We start from the raw sequence: 23,663 nt of genomic DNA on the forward strand, positions 1-23,663 counted from the left end.
CCACCTCCCTCAGAAGCAAATCATTAATAAAACCTACAGGCAAAAATCATTAATAAACCATCGATGAATTTCTTCGCATGCATACAGAGGTGGCTCCTCACCTCCTTTGTTCTTGAAGTACTCCGTGTCTTTCCACATGAGAGGGATACGAAGATCTGTAATGACAACAGAAAAGGGATTAGACCTCAAAAATGTTAACTGCCTTAATTGTCCAACTGATGTGTATATCTGTGTGCGTGTGTGTCTTCCTGCCCACTGGCTAAAGTTTTCACAGCAAATAACTGACTCTGTCTGTGTGTGTAGTGTGTTTCCCAGCTGGGTACCAGGCATGCAGCACTGCCAATAAACGTCTACCACACACGCATGCATGCATACATACACACACACACAAGTTGGGAAAAAAAATGAAATCCTATTGTCTTGCTCACTGGTGTGAATTATCTCTCTGCAGTGTATCTGCGATACAAACAGAGTAGGTCCATAATCATTCATCTGACTGCCCTCTCTCATATTGCAATGGGCAGCATCTGCAAATCACCATGTTCACCGCGGTCAATAAAGAGAGAATGATACATTCTCTATTAGAGAGAGAGAGAGGAACCTGGATCAGCCTGTGCCTGACAAAAGCTGCTCTGCATTAAATTAAAACACTAAATGGATGGCAAGGATTCTCTCCATCTCTCTCTCTTATTGCTGAGAGAGCGATCTCCTTAAAATGCTCAAGAAAGTACTCCCCTTAGCCTTCCTCCGGTCATCTACATATTTTTATATACCTGAGATGGCCACTTTTCCTTTGCATGGGAGTCTGTCGTCCATCGGCCCCGCATCCGACGACCTCCGCGTGACCTTTTGCATGACCTGGGCTTCCTTCATCCTCTGCAGCTCCGACATGTAGGCCATGATGCGAGTGCTGCAGGTCTGCAGGCTCTTTGCTGCCTCCAGTGCCTGGTCTCTCTGAGAGCAGGCGGCCAGCAGCTTGCAAGCCCCGTCGCGCATCCTGATCTCATGGTCAATCTTCTTCTGGATGTCACTGTCCTGCGAGGAAAAGAGGCGGCGGAGAGAGTGTGAGGGAAATGAGGCTTAAATGACAGATAACGTCACATTCAGAGGAATTCTTCTTTGGCAAATGGAGGAGCGAAATTATTAGAGAAAGGTAAATTGAGAGTGAGGTACATTTTTGGGGAAAATGAGGGAAAGAAGAAGATTAGAAGTGTAAATGCAGTAGATCGTAGGGCATTCTGTGGATACATCAATGAGGTGTGTCTCTAAAGCATTCTGGAGTCTGTCGTCATTGGTGTGTGTGTGTCAGAGGGTTGGCACAGACAATATTCAAACACGTGGCCTTTTGCCCTCTCACCAATGAGCCCACCCCCTGCTGAGCAGACGCATAGATGCTGAATCATTTAGTGCAAACATATTCACTTCACACACACACACACACACACACACACACACACACACACACACACACACAGGGAGGAGCACGTCTCGAGTGGGAGAATAAAAAATGAAGCTGTCAAACATTGAACGTCTGCAGCCCATGAGAAGCCCCAGACACACGCACGTCCACACACACCCTCACTGATTTCTAGCTCTTGCTGTGCCTTCCTTTCAAGCCACACATACACACACTGTGGACACATGCACACACCATACACTTGCAAATCCAAACACATGCAAGGTTCCTCAATCCTAAACTGTCTGGGTCTGTCTCTGGTGATGCTGTCCAGAGGTTTAAACAAATCTCTAAGCCCCTCTCCACTCTGTCAGCAGTACCAAAAATACTGTATGCATGAACTTAAAACAGTAGGTGAAGCGAAAGTGCTAACATATGCGGCGAGAGGGATAGAAGAGCACAAAGGGATCCAGGAATCAAACAAAAGACCTGGCGAAAGCAAAAGCCGGGTTGACCTTGAGTATTACTGCCTGTGCTCGTTTTCAAGGTAAAACACCTTTGAATCATGTGCAAATCAATGCACATAATTTGCCTCAATCCAGGGAATACTGATCAGTTTTGATTGTCTTTAAAGAGCCAATTAAACAAATTAGAAAAATATAAAGTTTGTCAAGAATGAACGAACAAATGGTGTGCAACATATACCTGACTGCTAGAATGAATGTGTGTGTATGTGCTCATCCTTTTCAGTGATACATTGGTGAGCTCACACTCTCCCCACAAATAATCTCTAATGCTCCCTTTGCCCTTCTTTTCCCCATCCCTCTCTCTGCCTGATAAATGTACCTTCCCCTCCTCTACTCCGATATTTTCTCATTTATCTTTTCCCTCTCTTTCTCTCCCTCTCTCTCTCTCTGCCTGATTCTTATGAATTTTTTATTCTTTTGATTTAAGCTTTTATACTTTCACTGCTCATTTTCTTCCGCCTCCTCTCGTGCTCCATCCGTTCCACTCCACTGTCCTCAATCGGCTTTTTTCTTTCTTCTCCTCCACACACCCTCTCCCTCTCCTTTCTACCTGTCTCTGTCTCTCTCTCTCACTCTCTCTCTGTTAGCATGAGTCTCTCACTTTGTTCAAAAGAGGCCCAGTGGGAGAGGAATGAATGTGGTTTGGACATAAAAGTCCACATTTGGACACAGATTCCTGCTTGGACACAGTGCACTACAAAATGAGGTTTCGTGTAATTTCTGATTAACCGCTGTATTGGAAAAACTAACTTGCTTCTGAGGATATAACCACACTGCTTCTGCACGGTGGTGAAAGCTATGCTAACAGTTATAAATTACACAAGATCCAATCATTCGGTCTCTAAACCAAAACATTAAAAAACTGTCAGTAAAAGTCTGACAAGCATTACAGTATGACTTGGTACAAAAACATGGTTTGACATTAAAGAACGGATGGAGGTGATTACTAGCAGATTTCACCTCAGGCATACTGCTGGAGAGAAGAATTATTAGCAGCACAGCATGATTGTGTATATTTCTACTGATATAATGATAATGATCAGTCTGGAGTCGTGTAAATTCTACACTGTGGCTGTTGAACACAGTGTAGTTACATAAAATACGCCCATCACTAAATAAACACTTTCACTGACTGAAAAGCAATTACTGCACTCTTGACGGCGAAAGAAAGGAGACCAAATTATAGCAACAGTAAAAACATAGATTGTCTGCAAGGTGCAAGTGGTGAATTCAATTTTGTAGGTCAAGTGTTTGTTTATGAGAGCTGATGTGCTTCTCTTTCATCGTAGGTGTCGGGTTATTTTGGAGAGAGAATAAGTAATTTAAACTGCGAATGGGAGAAATAGAGAGGATGAAAATATACAAGCAAGCAAACACTTAAAGTATGTTTTTAATTTTGATGAAGTGGGTACTTAGCAGATCATTTTAGAGAGAGCCTTAAAATGAGAAGATCAAATGCATATTTATGCATTTGTAGAATCTATAACTTTACATTAGAGGTTTGTCTCCCTGGTCAGACAAACAAGATGTCAGTGATGCATCAATTATTTGATAAATTGATCGGTTGATCATTTGGGAATTTTGATGATTGATCCTATTTACATAAATCTGCTTCTCAAATGTCAAGATCTGCTCATATCCTCGGTAACTGGACAAAATTATTGCACCAGTTTGGACTCTTAACATTATTTTTGATATTTTACACAGAATCAATGGGAAAAAAGGATATGCAATTAGAACAAAACCATCAGATATAAGCAATAAACATAAAAAGAAAGAAAGAAAAAAGAGGAAAAAGAGAGAAAGCCCAGCTCAGGCTGTGCCCAAATGTCCTCGTCAATGGTGGCACCACTGCTCCAAGTATCCCTGAGCCTAAGGCTGGCTAGCTAACTTTGAAGGAATGCATGCACACACATCTATAGCACACACACACAGACACACAGAAAAACACAGAGTAACAGAGCTGTCACCACAGTCCACGTCCATGCAGTGGGTCTTAGAGTGACCTGCTAGGCTAAGAGGAGGTTCTGTATTTATAGCAGCAAAATTAACAAGCTTCTCCTTCTGGGGATCTCAAAATAGAAGACAAGCAGCCTAGATCTAACTCTAATCCATGTGTCTGGCTGCATGTCAGGCCAGCAGAGCACAACAACCCGACATAAACACTAACAGGCGGTTAAGGAGGAGATAAACACAGCAAACAACACAGGTTTACACACACATGCAATAACAAGAGTGGACGACGAACTCATTTTCTTTTTATTGTCTTTCACAAATGCTCACAGGCACACATAAACACAACCCAACGGACACACATGTTGTCACAGTGATTCCCCACAGTGTCTTCAGAGTGGCAGGTGTTAGACCAGTGGGCACTGCCAGACAGGCTGACTGCCCGTGACGGTGGCAGGGTGGACAGCAGCCAGATAGAGGGTGAAGAAAGGGTGGATAGGCGACAGGGATGCAGTGCATGCTGGGTATCAAGCAGCGACACAGAGGGGTGGCAGCGCTGTCAAAGAATAAACACAGGGAGGAGGGGGACTTGAGGAAAAGACTAGAGAGGAGGGAGAAAGTTGACGAAAGGAGGAGATAGGGGCTGACAGGGCGAAAGGTCTGGGTGGGGTGAGAGAAGCAGTTGAGAGAAAAAAAAGCAGAAGAAAAGAAAGAGAAAGCACAAAATGTCAAACAGGGTGAGGTTTAGCAAGGAGGGAGGGTGAGGAAGACAAGCAAGAGGGAGGAAGATCGAGGTGTGGGGCTCGCCAGAGAAGACAAGAGTGATGAGAAAAACACAAAAAGTGGTGGCAGGCAGGAAATGAAGAGACAGATTTGGCAGTAGATAAAGAAGTGGTGGGTTCTATATAAATAAATCTGCTAGCAGGGTAATGAAGCTCAAAGCTGTGTAAATGAGCAGGCATGGAAATAATTGGGAGAGACAGTGTCTTTTTCTGAGAGGAAAAAACTTAGAGCGTATGGAGACAGGATCATCTCATCAAAACTTGAAGTTTGCACCAATGACCAAAGACAGAAAACGTCAAAATCATTTATAAATTAGTTATGACTGAGTTTAGATTTTTTTTTTTAAGTCATTCGGCCCCAGGTTGCACCCATTGCATTTGTATAAAAAGCATCTGCCAAAACAATGTGATGAAAAATAAAAATTCATCCAGTAATTCTCCTGGGTTACAGATAAATGTTTCAACAAACCTCCATAGCGCCGCGGCATGACGCACACAGTATATGCATGATGCCAATGTAACCTTTCTGCAGGTAATTTGATGCCTCAGTAGATACCAGATGGTCACTTCCTCCGTCACCTCTCTGTCTCCCGTCTGGCTGTGTGTTCTGATCTTCACTTGTGTGTCTGTGGGTGTGATCACAGAGACACTAACGCACACACCTACATAAACACACACCCTGCTTGGGGGATTTGACGCCGTTGCAGATGGTGTGTAATGGTTTGTTTACGATGTGTTGTTCCACATGAGTAGGCTTTCCTGTTCAGATCACTGACCCTTGACCTCTGACCTCTATCCCTGACCAGACCAGACGGCTGTAGTTACAGCATGAGGTTAGTGCGCAGGGTGAGGTTTAATGCAGAGTTAAGAACATCAAGGAACCACACAGTTTGCTTTGTACAACAAAACCATATTAATTCAGACCACTGGGGAATGAGAAGCACAAAGGAGAAGGAGGATGACTAATTTTTAAAGCTGAAAATTGAAAACTTTTTTTTCATTTTTTTTACAATTTTAGCCACACTAATGCTGGTCCACTATTTTCACACTGACTGAAATATCTCAACTATTATTAGATTAATTGCTAAAAAATTCAGTATGGACATTCATGGTTAACAGAGGATGAATCCCTCCCTGATAACCCCCTGACCTTTCATCTAATGCTACCACAAGTTGTGGATTTAAGTGAAATATCTCATCATTTATTGGATAGATTATCATGAAATGTGGTATAGACATTCATGTTCCCCACAGGATGAACTGTAATAAATTTGCTGATCCTAAGACTTTTTTAAATCTGGTATCTAGCATGGATATAGACTACTTGTTAGATTATAACAGTTCAGAGACTTGTCATATTGTGTTTTACTGTAGTACTACTATGTTCACAATACTACAATGCTGCACATCTAAAATACGTGTATATACACACCAGACCTTTAATATAACTGACACCAGAGGAATTGTCCTTTGCCTTGTCAGAGGTCAGAGGTCAAGAAGAGAATTGCTGACACTGGGATTGAACATGCATCCCGCAGTTGAAGGCTGGTTTCGCACGCTTACAACCATGCCACCTTTTCTTCTTTCCTGACTCTGAATTTGTTTTCTTTTTGAACAGACAAGACACTGCAGCTGACTGGTGGAGTACAAAAGCCTCTCAGACAGGCAGGGTGAAAGAGGCTGAGAGAAGAGAAAGAAACAAGGAGACAAAAGTGGAAAGTAACAACAGCAGAACTCAAACACACTCAGACAAAAACGAAAAAGTCTGTCTCACTCTTTCACACACACAAAAGCAGACAACCAGAGAAACACACAAGCTCATGCACTCACAAGAACATGCATAGTCTGTCAGTCTTCACAGCCACAGATATGAACACTGACATGAATGTGTTCTATCTCTATTTCACATACACACACATAACCAAAACTTGTGAATTCCTGACCACTCCCATACACTGGGACTTTACTGACCAAACTGCTGGCTTTCAATTAGCCAGCCACAACTATGTGCCTCGCCTTCCTCTCCACCCTCTTCCGCTACTTTCCCTCTTGCTCACCCTCTTCCCTGCTTCCTCTCCCACACCCAGTGCATGGCTGCAGTTACGGATGGAGGGAACAGTTGAGAGTGCAAGAAAGCGTAGAAGAGAAGTGAGGAGAGAAAAAAATCAATGGCGAAATAGCCAAAAGAAGGTTTAGAGTATGAGAGAGAGTGAAAAGTGAGAATGAAGAGAAGAGGGAGGAATTATGGAGAAAGAAAAATGGATAGAGGATGGAGTGAATGGATGAAAGTGAGTGGTGAGTGAATTGCAAGGAAGGAATGGGAGGAAATCACATCAATGCAAACATAAAGTACAGTACGTAAACAGTGGTTTATAGAACACATAGCCTGGAGTCAGATTAGGAGAAAACAGACGACAATCCCAAACCGACCCAGAGCCCCTCAAAAACAATGATCCAATTCACCAAACAACATCCCTTCTGTGTTTCAGACTCCAGCTGGTGCTGGGCAGCCAGGGCACAACAACAGTGAAGGGAACTGGTTTGGTACTGGTCATGGAAGATGGAGAGGAGGGGGCAGAGAAACAGTAACGGGCGGAGTGTTCGCATTTGCCTTTTTTTATAACAGCAAAGCTGGCTACAAAGCAGTCCCAAGTCTGTTCATTGCCAGGACACACTCAAGACACACACTCCTGGGGCCCTCTCATGTGGCAAAATGTGCCTTCTTATGCTGGTCTAGGTGCCAACATGCTGATGTCATCACTGAGGTGACTGCTGGTGATTGAGTTTCAACAGTGAAGTCGCTCTTACAGCTGGAACACTGTGAACTCTACCCTCTCCTGACAGCTTATGCATTCAATTATTCCCTGACAATAGAGACTGTTTCAGCTCTGCTTGCATGGAAAACTGTGTGTGTGTGTGTGTGTGAGTGCTTGTCCACATGTGCTTATGTGTGCGAGCGTGTGTCCAAACGACTTTGCGGCCAGCTGTTCTCACACAAAGGCAGTGTGTTTCAATGCAGCTGGGTCCCAGCACACATGGGGGCGGAGTCGGAGCAGAGAGCGGTAAAGAGAGAAATAATATGCATGTGTTTGTGTCCTAAATCATGCTTTTATGCACATGCAGGAGGTGACGGAATATGCCTGTGTATGCAAACAAGTTCACGCAAGTAAATCGGGGCATATTTGTCCTGTGCGTGCACTTTGTACTTGCAAGTGGATTTGGTTTTTGGCTGCTGGCCCCAAGGAGAGCAACAGTGGAGTGAATTTCAAGCAATAAAACAAATTTGTTTAGAGCTTCGAGAGCGCACAGGGAGCTTAGAGTCTGCCAAACAGTGATCACTTGAACAATTTATAGCACACTAAAGCTTGATGGCTCTTACACGGCTGTGCACACTCAGCCTAATACACCAGGTCCACATTATCATATAGTAGCACAGCAGGAGCTGGGAGAAGCAGCAGGCAGGCGAACCAAACTGCAGACTCATTTGAAGGCAATGTATGGGTGATAATAACAGGAAGTGTGTGTGTGTGTGTGTGTGTGTTCATATATCTACTGTAAGACTGTGTGTGGTCTCTCAGCTTATAACTAACAGGCCTGCAGAGTATAGATTTATGAAATGCTGTGTACAAGTTCCAGACCAGCCTCATAAATAAAAAAAGGTATACATTCAACCTTGACGGTAGTTTATTATGAGTAGCAAGAGTACAAAAACACTAATAACAGAAGTATCCCCCCTCCTACCTCAAACTGGACTGCATTCAAAAAAAAAAAAAAAAAAAAAAAAGCTATGTTCAGATAAAATAAACTGGATTGCAAATCCTTGATGACTTGTAGCGCTGAATCTAAAAGAAGTACAACAAAATATATTGTAGCCTTCAAGGATCCAAGCACACCACATAAGGCTGAAAAAGGCAGTGTGGTTGAATAGTTGCTCACAAAACCTATTTGCAGGAAATGTGCTGATGATAATTGTATTCTTGAGCAGTTCTGGCTTAGTTTTGTATGTTTCACAGCTCTGAAGTGAAGAAAACACGGAGGAGACAGAGAAGAGACAAGAGTTGTCACCAAACAGCTTCCTTTTCCAATCAAACAGTAATAGAGAAACCTAATGACAGTAACTGGCAGGCCGGACTGTCTGGGGGCTACAAGAGGCAATTAATGAATTACGAAACACACACACAGCAATACTGTAACCTCATGAGTGCACTTTACTGGCACAGTAAGAGTTGTGCACTGCAGGCTGGAACACAGCCACTGACTATTACACAAGTTGATACTGTATTATCAACTGATTAGCCAGCTTTTCCTGTAAGCCAGAAGCCCATACAGAGAAAGGAGAGAAAGGTTTAGGGAAAAGAACTGGTATGAAGCAGGTCTCTCTGAGCCCCTGATCAAAGCCTGCTATGATCTCTCTCAATGAGAGTACTCTGCTGGTGCATCCGTAAGTGGGGAGATAGAGTAAAGGGGATTTAATCACATTAAAAGATACATGACGCAAACATGACATGACGTGACATTGTAATCCACTCTGCGCTGGAATTTTTCACGTCGTTACAGCCCGTCCTTACTCTAACACGTCAAATTGCTGTTTGAAGAGAGGTGTTAGTCTGTGAACGACAGTTGGCTGTGTCACTTATTGCTGACACTGATGTGGCTGTGAGGGAATGGGCGGAGTATGTGTGTATTTAAAAAAAAAAAAAAAATTTGACTCTCCCAAGAACCTCACTTTGAATGCAACTGTCATGGTGACTGACGGCTCTCAGTATGACACGTTACCTCACACCTCGGGTGAACATCAGGGAGGGGGTGAGGGGAAGAGTAAGACTCAACGACACGCCTTGGATCTGAACTCTGACAAGTGCCCAGGCTGGTCCGTGGGGTCACATGACTAGCTGTATATTTTGCAGGAGGCCTTCAGGCTGCATGCTTCCAGCTGACCAGCTTACAACCTCCCCAAACAGTAAACATAAATGAGTAATGAACAATCCCTTAACTTAAATGAGTATACTAGTTTGCCTTTGCAAAAAAGGCCAAATTAATCTAGGGCCTACTGCTGGCATTAGTGTTAACAATCCCCATGCTGCAAACAAAGAAAAAACTAAAATAAAATCAACATGGCACTCAACAGCAACTCTCTAAAAACAGGTTCTTTATGTCACCCCATACTTCTTTTTACTTTTCTTGTCAGCAATCATATTAGCAAAATCAAATGTCTATGTTTTGCAATGCAAATTTTCAATCAGGCAGTGAGATGGAAACATGTTCATTCCTTAAGATGAATGAGAAGGATTTAAAGGGAACAGTTGTTGCAGTAGGAAGACATGACAAATGGCAGATGATGAACAGCTAAAGGGACAAACAGAGGGTGTGGAGGGCAAGAGGTCACAGTGCCGCAGTTTCCCAAAGGAGAGTGGCATGCCTGCTGAGTCCTGTACCACTGAGCTCCTTCTCATCCTCATTGGGGTGAGGGGTGGCCACTTATCTCACTTGCATAAAACCAATCCTACCGCTTGCTGTGCAACAAATTGTAACACACTTAAAGCTCTCATTAGTTGATTTTTGCAAATAAGCACGCACCCCCACCCCCCCTTCCTGATTAACAGTTTCAACAGCCTGACACAATTTCAGTGACACAGACACACACAGTGCTTGTCTCAGTAATCCCAGGCTTTGCTCCTTGTCTGAATCAGGATGAGGAAATCGGGGCTAATTAGCTCAGCCAGCCTAACTAGCAACTAAGCCTGCCAAACTCTCTTCCCTGTTGTCCGTTACCTCTGCTCTCAGTGCTAGAACTACAGACACATGGAGAGGTGCAGTTAAGCCCAAAGCATGTGGGGCTAAGACCATATTAATGCGGATAAATCTGTAAAAAACGAATTATTCTTCTTAATTTTAGCCTTCCATTTACAAAAGCACTCTCTAAACTGGGCAGATTTAAAAACAGAGCTTTTATAAACCGTAAAGTAGGATTGTCATGTGATAAAACTTTCATAACACAACTTTCATCTTACACATTCAGCTCCTCTCCATATGGTTTGTTGCTTGCCAGCTGCCATTAAACTCCAAAGGAAGAGGGAGAGGAGATTTAAGATTTCTTTTGTTTGTTTGTTTTGGCTTTTTAGTTCGGATTTTGAAAAACACTTTTGTTAAAAGTTTTGATTGAATGGAAAACTTCCAATTTAAATTTATCTAGCTTAATTTTATTTAAACTTAATAAAAACATCTAATTTGCAGTGATGGCTTAGTTCTTTGACTGGCAGCCTCACTAGCAAAGTATTTATAACGTCTGGACACACAGATGGTCCATCCTCTATATTTACACTGTGTCTGTCCATTATTCTCTATACTTATCTTCTCTCCACTTTCCTGGAATACTCCACAATTCAATTACGCTTATTACAGTTTTGGTCTATAGAGGTAATAGCAATCAGACAATGTTGGTTAGAGCTTCTATTGTCTCAATGTTATAAAAAAAATGGGATATCGCAATCCATGTAAGTGCAGTCATTTTCTCTGTCTGTCTCAGTGTGCTCTCTCTGAGCCCTGTTTCAAGCCAAGAGCTCTGTAGTTGAAGCTGCTTTTACCACACTCTATTATTCATCACTGTTGCTACTGTTGCCTTATTTAGACTATATGACCACATGTGTTGTATATATAACCACATGTGCTGCCCCCACGTGAGATCTGTTGGAGGGGAGGTGAGACTTTTTGTCTGTCATGAAGGTGTACAAGACAGAAACAGAGAGACAATATCATAAGGCAGCAGACACTGTGGTGAATCTGTGTGTATGTGCGCATGTGTGTCCTTTATCATTATCGACCGGCGAGAGTCCCAAAGTGAATGTGGTTCATTATAATATTCATGAAGCAGCAGGACTTCAGAGCGGAGTTAAAGCAATTCTGGATATTGCTACACTGACCCTCAGCCCCCTGCCCTCAGGGTACAATGACCAAGAAAAGGACAGATGAGGCACAGCTAGAGGGAGTGTGTGTGTGTGTGTGTGTGTGTGTGTGTTTAAGTAAGTGTGAGTGCCTGAGTTAGGGGGGGGATTCCAGCTTACACTGTGGTGAAAGCCACTTACTTTGCAGTTATAATGGTTTCATGATTTTGGACAGCAACAAATTTAAGGCCTCCTGAAAAAATAAAGGTTCACACAGACTGAAAACAACTGGATCTGCAATGTGAGACGCCACAATACTTTACAGCTCTGTGGTATGCCGTTAATTAATGGCAGCCATGATTCAAGACCTTAGGAATATTGCTATCACAGGATAATAAAAGTAGTGTTTGTTCCACTGCCTTGATTAATGACAGCCATATTAATGTCATGGGGAACACATGTAAGGTGAGATCCACTCACAGTCCCTGAGTCTGTCACTTTGGTTCCACCCTTCTGCCACTTCACAGCACTTACAGCCTGCTCTGGTTACTAATGGGCCACATTAACCCTTGAAGTCTCTGCGTGTGCATAAGCGTGCATGTGTGTAGCAGCATTTTGTGTCAGTTCAGTTAGAGACAGTGAGAAAACGAGTCGGGAAGGCAAGAAGGCGGATAAGGCCAACTGAGATTGAGAAGCGAAAAAGAACAAGAGGGAATATAATTAATCGCGGCAAGTGTGTTTTTGTGTGTGTGTGTGCGCGCGCATGGTTCTTATCTCTGCCCTCCAGAACATCTTCAACAGATTGGAAGGGGGGGAATCTACATTTATATATATGCGCACAAACTAGTGTGAAACTTCTACACAGTCATTTAATCCACCACTTATCTACACACCAGCACTGCACACACAGATACTAGTTCAACAAAATATTTATTCAGCTACAACAGAACAATGCACAGCCTCTATCTGCTGACAGGTAAATGTACCATAGGCGGGCGAACATAAGCAGAGCTGGTCTGGGCCTTACACGGTCTTACATTCCAGTTCAGTGTGAACCCCTTTTGTCTTTCCTGCTTCTGTCTGTGCTGTGAGGGAATTAGTACAAAGCATTAATCAACACAGGATAGATAAATCAAGCAAACAACACACATTTAGGTCACTTACAAAGACAATACTGAAGCATGTTGTAATGGTGAAACAGATCAACTGGACCAATAAAGAGCTGCAGTGAAGTGGGTTTAGATGCTGTTTCCTTTCCAACCCAGAAATTTAAAAAGGAGGGCAAAATAATAAATATTACTATTGTATTTGAAATTAGAAATTTAAAGATGACAAGTATGCTACCAAAATATTGGCTTTGAGCCAGCTCAGTCTAAAAATATTAGTGCTGGCCCGTATCGGTCAAGTTTTTCCAGTGCGGAACAAATGCAGAACAGAGGTCCTGACTGCTCAGTGTTGTGGTATTTATGGAGGCTTCTCAGCCAGCCTACAAATGAACAGGCACACATGCACACAGAGATAAATAAACCAGAGTAAACATGTTTCATTGTCAACAGAGGCGGATCATTTGGGAGTCAGGCATCAAGTGTGCACCGCGCCCCTCTCATATTCTCTCACCAAGCAAATCCACAAGCTATTTTGTCTTGTCTTCTGTCACACACATGCTGCGCACACACAGCCCTTTCTATCTGCAACAAATAACCGACCTACGCTGGCTGAGTTGTCACGTGAGTGGCATGATGTGTGCAGGGAATGATGTGTGTGAGGGAGTGTGTTAGGGAAGTGTAAAACTATATTTTTGATATTATTATTATGGATTTTATACTGCCATTCCAGCATTTCATCAGAGGGCCATGGGAACAGGATAAAGGCAAGCCTTGATGGATTATCCATTACGTTAGATTGCCACAGTTCTACTGAGTGTGTATAGAGTATGTGTTTGTGTGCGAGTGTGTGTCTGGCTGTCTAATATCTGCAACTTGTTGTGTGTGTGTGTCTGTGCACACATTTTGTGGCTCTGCTCATATCAGCAACACAAGAGCAATTCCGTTAAACAAACATAACCTAATCATGGACTACAGACACAGATGCAGTGGAAAGTGAAGGAAAACAAACACACACACACACACACACACACACACACACACACACAAAGTAACAGATATTAGACAGCCTTTCAAGCAGTGCTGTATAAATGACTGACAGCTCGGCATCTGCTTCCTCAGATAGACATGACAGATAGACGCGGGCCGGGTCTGATTCTGATCCACTGCCAGCAGCTCTGCATTAGCTGCTTGTCTGATTATCTGTCTGTGGGACTGACTGAGGTTCTCTCCTCCATGACCATCAATCCCTTCACAATCTCTCTCTGCATCGTCAGGTCATCACTCCTCTCTAATTGTCTGTCTGTCTGTTTATCTGCCTGCCCTCTGTTTGTCCATCACTCCTATCCTCATCCACTGAATCAGCGTCATCAAGCCAAACCATCTCTCTGCTGCTGCATATATATACATGCCGCCCCATGTATGTTTCTCACAATGCACAGATACATGTCTTCCTGCATCAACCCTATTTGTCCTCTCTCCCTACACAGTCTCTTGTTTTTCATTTTGAGGCACTCATGTCAGGACAAACCCATCAAGAACTCCGGCGCCCTGCCTGCCAAATCACTTGCTTCTGAAAGAAGAAAGAAAAATGGGACATAACCTTACTAAGGGAGCTCTGTCATGGCATGTCAGGGCAGTCTTTGAACTGGCTTTATTTAATGTGTATTTGACTCATAATGCATGAAACTGAAAGCAGGAGAGGAGGGCCGAAGCTGGCAAGAGAGACTGTGAGAAAGTAAGAAACCCCAGGAGAGAGAAGGACTGTGTATGAATAAGTTAGAGTTAAAAGATCTATAATTGGGTGGGTGGAGAGAGGCAATACTGTGGAGGAGCAGGGTATAAGTGGCTCATTTTTCACTCTGGTCCTTAGACAACTGGCTCAAGGAGACACACAGAAAACAAAGTCCAATTCACCCCACTCCTCCTCCGCCTCAGCCTCTGTCATAACGCACAGTACATAGAGTAATGGGTTGCAGTTCCGCCTGTGTTTCTCAGGCTGAAGAGGTCCTACCTATCTCAGTCCTAGCAGCCGCCTCCTGGGAAAAAGCAATGGACAATATCAGCAGAGGAAATAGAATGACCTCTACTGCAGGCACACAGCAGCAGCACAGAGCGGGGCAGAGAGAGGCAGCAAGAGGAAAAAAAAAAAAATCACACACACACACGTGACTACAGAGGTGAATGAAGGCTGGGGAGAGAAGCGAAGGAAGAGAGACAGACAGATACAAGCAGAGGAGACACTTGAGATACCCATCTTGAGAGCGAGAGAGAGACGGAAAGCTAGGTGGACAGACAGAGACTTGACTGCAGAGAGCTCCTCTGCAGTAAGTGGATATTGATTGTAAGACAAGGGCCAAAGGATTCCATGCCCAGTGAACTGACACAGGATGCTGACTTCTTTTCCTCCTTGCATAATTGCAAACGCAATGAAAAGCACAAGCAGACATGCATTTAATAGCAAACGGGATCTGCTTAACTGCAGCATACAATGACAAAGACTAGACTTAAAGTGTACAGCAAATAGGAACATATACATATACTCTATAAAAATGCATCAGGAAGACTGTATACTGAGGATGCTGTGCAGTCACACTGAGGAGGACCTCTGGCACATCAGCGACCTTTTCACCACTAATGATCAGGGATGGCTGTGGTTGTAACAGTAGTAGGGACAAAATGAGCCCACACCACATGCTCTGAGCTTTCAATGCACCGCACACACACATACATATACACAGAGATCGACACACACAGAAGCCAACGCTGTATTCCAGGAATGGAAAGATCACATCTGCCTCGCTCATTCAGTCTCTGACTGATGCTGATGCAGGTGACCTTTTAAATCAACATGAGACTAAAATCCAAACCCTAGCTCACTTGCACCAGGAAGCAGCCTATCATTAAGTGAAGTGAAGGCAATCAACAGACAGCCAGTTGTTTGGTTAATCTTCAAATGTATAGATTTTCAGCGACGATAAAAAAGTTGATTATGGGAAGTGGTCAGAGCTACCAGTCTGTCGGTCAAATGTGCTTCAACTGAACGAGCAGAATGACTGCCTGTCATACACACTCTCTGGCTCTCTGGTCACTGTTCTTAAGGGGACAGCATGTTGAGGAAAACATTCTTTGGTAGCTGTCCTTTCCTCTTGGTATTTTTCTGAGGTTTGGAGTGTGTGTATTTAAGTGGGATGCATGGTGAGCTTCTTCCTGAAATAGAAATATGAATACATGACAGACACGTCTCTGCTATGTGGACTGGCACCCACAGAGCGCCAACATCTGCCTGTCAAAACCATGGCATTTTATTATTTTACAGATGTGGAAAAAGCAGTAAAAAGCTAAATATTCTCACTTTTTAAGATCTTTTCTACTTCAGAATTCAGTTTCAGCACGGCTACTCCGGTGCTGCCAACTCAAGGCGTTCAGGAAAGATTTATTCACAAGAGAGGGGAAAGGCTGATGACTGGGAGAGGTAAGTCATTGTTGCAGTAATATCCCACAGTTGTCACATGGCCCCCACTCTGAGAGGCTGGATAATATGTCTCAGTGCTGCAAGACAACATGAAATTGAGAGTTACTATCTTCCTACTAATGTCACCATTTAGTCCACCGACCCACACACGCAGTACAGAAGGAGCCATGGAGAGTGCGTGATTTAGGGTGACAAAGAAAGGAACAAAAACATTAGTTGTTGTAATTACTGACTGGCTCATTATGCCCACAGAAAATGTAACTAACGTATTAATGCAACAACGTCTGTGCCCTGATGTAAAAAGACACACCTACCAATTACAGGCGCACTTTGGGATAAACTGCTACCAAACTCCATTAAAAATCGTTCAATTTTTGAAAATACACGATTAGAATATGTTTTTACTCGTAGGAGGTGACTTAAAAGATTTCACAAATCACCAGGTACCACTCTTTAATTCGGCATACACTGGATACACCAATTAAACAGTTTTCCTCGTAAATCGATCTTTTAGAACTGGTGCATCTATTATTGCCTCAATATTCCTCAGTTTAAAAGAAAACGTGGTGAGCGGTAAAGAGCAATGTGAACCAGTTCTAAAAGTTGGAATTTCGTCAATTAAATGCGCTGGTTGAATAAGCTACGAGCCGAATTCATCAACATGTTTTATTGATTCAAAATAGACCCTCATTCGGTTCAGTCAGGAATGCAGACTTTAGAGATAAACACATCGAGTTTAAAATGCCAGGATTTTCAATAGTGGCGTCGCCTCTCTCCAAACAATTGACAGCACGTTATCAGAGCAGACTTGCTTCAATCAGCTGGACTCAACATGGTGTCTAAAAGGCTGCTGGTTCATTGAAGGATCATAAGCCTGGTGCCTGATCTGAGGGGGACGATTTAACCCAGTGTGACGTTTAGCCTACAACTGACTGACATTTTCCATCTCATCTCAAACTTAAAGTGTTCAGAATCTCTGGGCAATAAACAAAACAAGCTTACCCTTTGGTTGTTTGAGTTGTTCATTCTATTCAAAGAGGAGCACTCTGCTTCTTAACTCTCCAAAACTGGCAACACAGGCGCTTTACGCCAACACCAGTGTCCGTCCAACGTCCCACACACAGCCCGTGAAATACCTTAACTCAAATTTTCCCTTTGAGTCACCTCCATTTACAGGGCAAAATGAAATATCCACTGAAAAATCCGAAAACATCTGCCGGTTACGGATTTCAGAAGTTGTTATGGATCCGCGCAGAAAACACAAACCGCACTCTTGACAATTTGGAAACGATAGCGGTCATGTGTTTGAGCCTCTCTCTGTGTTGTCTTCATCATCATAATCATTGTCGTCGTCGCTGTCCTAGTAGCTCCTGAGCTCCAGCCCGGACTCTCTCTCTCTCTCTCTCTCTCTCTCTCACACACACACACACCGCTGCCAGCACAAGGGAGGATAAAGACTGACCGACTGATGGACCAACCGAGAGTCAATTCTGAGGAGGCGGGGGTGTGTGAGAGTGTTTGCGCGCAGCTTCACAGATTAGACACAAGCAGAGGAGAGTGAAATGACATTTAAGACACAGTCTTTCAACGCAGCGTCCAGGAAGCTCCAGGGGTCCTTGAGGAGGGACGTTGGCAGCAATTTTAGTGCCACCCTACTCTGTCACTCACCAGACATACAGTAACTGATCAAATGTAAATGAGGTGATGTTTTTGCTCAGAGGTTTTCTGTTTTGTCAGTGCACTGTAGTAAACACTCACATGCACTTCAGTGTTTTCCTTTCCCATGGGTTCCCAGGGTCTCTTGAAAATCTTAAATCAAAATGGCAGCAAACAGTCTAGAGCCATTTGGGAGAAAATGACATAAGAAGGATTTGGCAGCCCTGAGTTTGGCCATAGTTTGAAGTGGGTTGCAAAGAGTGTCGGTAAAATCCTCTGTGGCTGCTCTGGTGCCTACACCGCCCACAGTGGAAAAAGACGCTTTTCTTTTTTTTTAAAGTTATGACTCAACTTTTTTACACAAGGCACCGGTCAATATGCTGTTTGCATTGCTGCACAGAGGAGGCAACACCCCCCCCCCCAAAAAAAAAAACACACACACACGTCCTTCTTTGCTCCCATGACTCAAATAAGCAGCAATATACTGTATGTCAGAGCACATTTATCACGAAAGGCATGCATTAAATATATGGACAGTGTCAAGCATCCTTTGTTTATTAATTATTGCAATGTCAGGATAAATTTGCGAGAGACAATACAAACAACCACAGCAAAACCTCCATGAAGTTAAGATGCAAGTAATGCTGCTATGTCAGATGAGATATCTATCTAGTGAAGTGATTCCACATGGGGATGTAATTTAAATCACTCTCCAATAGCACAGACACATTTATGTCCCTATATTATGAAGATTATTTAATAATACAAAAAAGAAAATGGCAACAGTCACTGTGCTACCAGCATACTTCAAATTCCTCCCACAATATATAAAGGTTTATTATGATGAATTGTTGGCAGTGGCAGCTGTATAACCGTAACTGTACTCTAAATTAGCAGTCTAAACTGTTCCAATATGAAGACACCACGAATATCATTAGCCATCAGCCTACAGTTGGTGCATATACTATGTAATTCTATTGACAGAACAACTTATCATTCCCAGTAAAATAAAAATCTTCATTTGTCTCCCTCTGCCCTTTCTCTTTCTGTGCCTGCCTCTGCTTATTGCCTGGCCCATATGTGCGCACTGGGAAGTTGTTGTGCAGTGGAGCGCGTCGCCTTGTCGACCGGTGATGTATGAGAGTGATTTGTGGGCAGGTAGAAACGGAAAACACAGACGAGTCCGGCTAGAATTAAGTATGGGAATAAAACAGGGGAGGGGGGTTGGGGTGAATCAGCTAACTGAGAGTTTGGCTCCAGGAAATCCGCACTGGAAAACTAATAATGGAGTATCCAGGACATATTTTGCAAAACACCAGGAGACGGTTATGAGAATGTACCTCTGCAGGAAATAACTGAAACTCATCTAACAATGTTCCCATTTTTTGTTGTTTTAACATTTCCCCAAATATGAGCCGAGCAAAAATGGACGAAAACCCACAACACTTGTTTTGTTGTGTGTCGTTTGTGGGTGAGTTGAGACGTGGAATGAGATACACAGTCCAGAAATGCAGCAGATGACGTGTAGGAGGATCAGGATGGAGGAGGAGAGAGTCAGTCTGTGGGCAGCCTCAGCTAATAGCAACAGAGCAACAAAGTCCACCTCAGTGGTGCAATAATACATCTGTGCACCTGGCTGAGTGAATACAGCTCTTAACCTCAAGCTAGGGACAACGGAGGAGGGGGGGGGGGGGGTTGCTTTGTCATGAAATTCACCTCACAGTGGGAGCAGAGGACACAGCCACAGAAGCCAAACGCATCAGATACAGACAAGAATGTTAACAAAGTCCTACAGTATTTAAAATTTGCCTTCAGCCATCTTATTCTTATACAATTCCCTCTCTTTGCCCATCTCTCTGTGCTAGTAGATGTGTGCAACAAAAACAAGATGAGCCTTGATAACTCAGGACTTAGAGCTGTAAATATCCTATAGTTAATCAGATTAAGGTTTCATCAGCAAGTAGCTGTGCCAGGAAGCCAGCCAGAGAAGTGCTGTCAGAGACAAATTTACACTCGCAGTTCACAGTGGGGTTCACAGAACACATGTGAGCAACAATACCAATACACTGACGCACAGAATCAGCAAGACAAAACAGTGGTTGACTGTTACATAAAAATATGGCACTGGCCAAACAACAACACATATACTGCACCTGTGAAAACATTCAACGAATCTGGATATAAGAGACACATACTAGTCTTACTACAGAGTCTGTTTCAGTTTCCCCATGCTGAATGACTCAGTGGGACCAGCTGAATGAACGATAGCATCATTCCCAGTGTCATTACACTGCATTTCACAGGATGAGAGGACATTCCTCCGGCCAGGCTAACCTACTCAGCCCTCTCCCTTTGAGACTCAAGCATTTCCTATTGACTCACTGACAAGAGTGATTTTCTAAAAAAAAAAAAAAAGAAAAAAAAAAGAAAACAGTTTTTCTCTTGCTACTGTACTTCCTCAAGACCCCTTCCTTCCTACTGTATATCTAAACAAATAAGAGCCTTTGGTAGCAATGTGTTTCTTTCCCTCACATTTATGCTGAACCTGTAATTTCTTATAGTTAGTAAGAATAGAATTATAATTCCTCTCAGGGCCTAGGGGAGTAACTGCAAAATAAATAAGCATACAAAAACTTCACACTTTGGGTTTGTGCAGATTTTAATCTGGTGCCTTTGTTGACAGTAGTTGATGAGGGACAGACCTGTGTTTCTCTTTCACATATTTTAGACATTTTTTTTTCACGGCCCTTTGTTTTAAGAAAGATCTCTGGGTAGTTTCACACCAAGTGGTCCAAAGGAAGCACTGAAGCTAACGGATAAGCTTCAGTTGCTTTACTGCAAGGTGCTGGGAATAAACGCCTCTTTTTCCCTGACCTTTTATCATTTATATTACAACAGTGCCCCTTGTTTTCACATGTGAACTGGAGGGAGAAAAAATTGTATTCACTCACTAAAAGATGGTTGTCCCGTCAGCCCCCTATTGGCCATAAGAGGGCACAGCAACATTTACAGACACTGAAACAGGTTCCTCCTCCTCGCTCATTGTTGATCTGTGCCTCGTGTCTAAGAAACTGTGTCCATATTGTTATGTGCCTGTTGTGGTTTTTGTCTCACACAGGCATAAGAGGCAGTTAGAGACCTGCATTCATCCCAGTGTCAGGCAGCCTGAGGTGCTGTAAAACAGGTCATATTCATTCACCTCTTGTAGCAGTCACAGTTTAACTAGACCATGGAACTTAACTAGCCTGTAAATCTTGATTACAAAAATTGTGTGTGTGTGAGTATACTCCATCTATTGCAGTCACTATACCAGCTTACACAGACATTTATTATCACTACAATAACATCAGTGTGTGTGTGAAACACGAGGAAACAACAAAAAACTTAACAAACAAAAAAACATTAAAAACATACATGAGACAGTGATGCTATTGCAAACTACACCTACGTATTGCAAGTTAAATCAACAGTGATCACATTCAAAGCTATATATATTGACTGTCAGTGTTGATGGATCTTACAGTGACAGCTGTGGTTGCCAACTGTGAGGACATGAGCTGTGTGTATGTGTTTTTATGTACGGCCTAGAATAGATCCTAAATAAACTTACACAAGCTGTTACATAACATCCAACAGTGACATAGTGACCACTGATATGGTGTTTCAGCAGGGCTTGGCGTAGCAGGGGTTAATACGGGTCTTGGTCCGGTTAGTTACCTGTCTCAGCCAATCACACCGAGCCATGCTTCTCCCCAGAACCAATAGGAATCCCTATCCAGGTTCTTAGTCCATCCCAATGAAGATAAGATGGATTAACCTTTTCATCTCCTAGTGATGACAAGATTAGAGACACATACACTGACATATGGACACCCTTCAACCCTGACAACCTGAGGAACCTTTCCAGGTTTTGTAATAGTGTCACTAATGGATGGGGTAAAGGAGGACATGGAGGGTAAATGAGTCAAAGGTTTGTGCGTGCACACATATATGTAGGTGTGTGCAAGGAGAAAGGAGAATGAAGAAAAGCACATAAGCACAACTCAAGCTCAAATTCACCCAACTGTCGGAGTGTTTTGTACACACCCCTCCCTCATACAGACACATACACACACCTTCCCCTAAAGTGACCCTGAGCTGTTGACCCCGAACATGACATCATCTAGCTTGACAGTTTTTTGTTCCACTGATCTCATTCTGGTGAGACAGAGAGGCTGTTTTTGGGGGGAGAGACTGTTGTTTTGTGGGGTGAGGGGGGGTGGGGGGTGGAACAGCACAGCTATGCCTTTCAACACCTCATACCACAACAAGAGGTCCCTTTCAGAAGCCTTGGCCCTCACATCTACCTCAACGTTAAGCCCCGGCTCTTGCTGACCCGCCTCTGAATGCTGGAATTCCCCCGTGACAGTTCGCCTTTGGCATTTAGATTTTCCTTAACAGCATGACCATCCATCTTCTCAAGGCTAGGTATCCACCAACAGAAGTCACTGAAAACTCAAGCTAGTCTTGCCTTTTCTGTGCAGAGATAACAAAGCCCTGAGCAGATGCTGTGAGGCCATCTGCTCAGCTTGCTCCGTGTTACTTTAAGTTTCGCATGATTCACAATTGTCAACATTAAAACAACCAAACTTCTATTTATGTGTTGTTGCTGGGTCTCTTACAGACGCTGTGAGAATTAGGCATGGAGACAGAGGCAATAACAACATCATTACATCATGTATGAAAAAAGAGAAGAGATCCTCTCTTGTCCTTGATGAAAGCAGAATGGACTCTCAGATGGTCAGGAGGCAGCCCTCCAAATGCTGACAGAGTTGTTCCACCTGCCAAACACACACACCCACCAGTGATGCGCGCACACACAAACACACACACACACAAGCATGCAGCAACTCAGTGGCCGAGGATCCTGCAGTGTGCAGTGATTCAATTAGACACTTTGGCTTGCTGCTTACACACACATCAAACACACACTTGCACTGCCCCACAAAACAATCTTAAGGGTTACAGCGGTGCTGCTGATACTACTGATGCTCTCAGAGGAATGTGCACAGGGGAAGGGATTGTTTTAATGGTTGTAATTGTTTGTTTAGACAGCTCTTGCTTTGCACTTGTCCTCCCGCCTCTCTGACTTCCACCTACTCTCTGTTCCAGGACACTCTCTCTGCCTGGTAACAGTGTTGAGATGGATCGAGGGATCAGAGATCGGGCAGACAGAGATAAACATACAGAAATAGACAGGATTTATTCTCGCACACGTAAAAACTCCCCCACCGTCTGTACATAAACCCCATTTAAGATCAATAAAGTCGCTGCATGAACCATAAACTTGCACGCAATCATGTATACTGAGCAGGGTGTATCTCACAAGCTGGAAAGCATACAAATAGATCACACAGACATGAGCATAAATTGCATCCATATGGACAGACAAAAGCAACATCTACAGGCTCAATTAAACACATTACCAAATGCTCATTTTAACACAATGTGTGTTCGCACACATTTTTCAAAGACAGCCATCTGATTAAGCAGCCTGCACCACCAGCTGCATCTACCATCGACATGTTCAGATGTTTTTAATTGCAAGTTTTACAAAGGAATACAACATTTTTGATATCTCCACTTGAAAACAGTGACTTGTGGGTTGTTGACACGATAAGTCAAACCTAGCTTTAAATCCAATCTGTGTCGATTTGAATAATGCCTTGAATTCAAAGGGCTTAAGTGGCTCCAATTTTCTTTGCAGCTACAAAGGGGGGAAAAAAAGCCTTCAAGTGCTAAAACCAAAGCAAATTTGTGCATCTGCAGGTGAAAACAGAAAGTGTGGAGAAGGAGGATTAAAGAAAGGTGACGCTGAAGGGTGAGATAAAAGTGCATGGAAATAAGGGCC

At 43.2% G+C, this 23,663-nt stretch overlaps 1 protein-coding gene across 5 annotated transcripts in view; it reads right to left on the minus strand.

Annotated features, from left to right (window-relative positions):
* rtkna (rhotekin a) overlaps window positions 1–23,663 on the minus strand; it is a 55,836-nt gene that overhangs the window by 8,918 nt on the left and 23,255 nt on the right. For 4 of the 5 annotated variants that reach the window (XM_018668800.2, XM_051075359.1, XM_018668801.2 and 1 more), the window contains 2 exons: window positions 774–1,035; window positions 102–155 (listed from right to left, as the gene is read on the minus strand). In XM_018668800.2, coding sequence (XP_018524316.1) covers window positions 102–155; window positions 774–1,035 — 316 coding nt within the window. Of the gene's footprint in view, window positions 1–101; window positions 156–773; window positions 1,036–17,119; window positions 17,585–23,663 lie in introns of those variants that run through there. The other variant, XM_018668803.2, reaches the window with a different exon arrangement.

Source organism: Lates calcarifer, linkage group LG13, assembly GCF_001640805.2.
Source record: "Lates calcarifer isolate ASB-BC8 linkage group LG13, TLL_Latcal_v3, whole genome shotgun sequence".
In the NCBI taxonomy this organism is placed as follows: domain Eukaryota; kingdom Metazoa; phylum Chordata; class Actinopteri; family Centropomidae; genus Lates; species Lates calcarifer.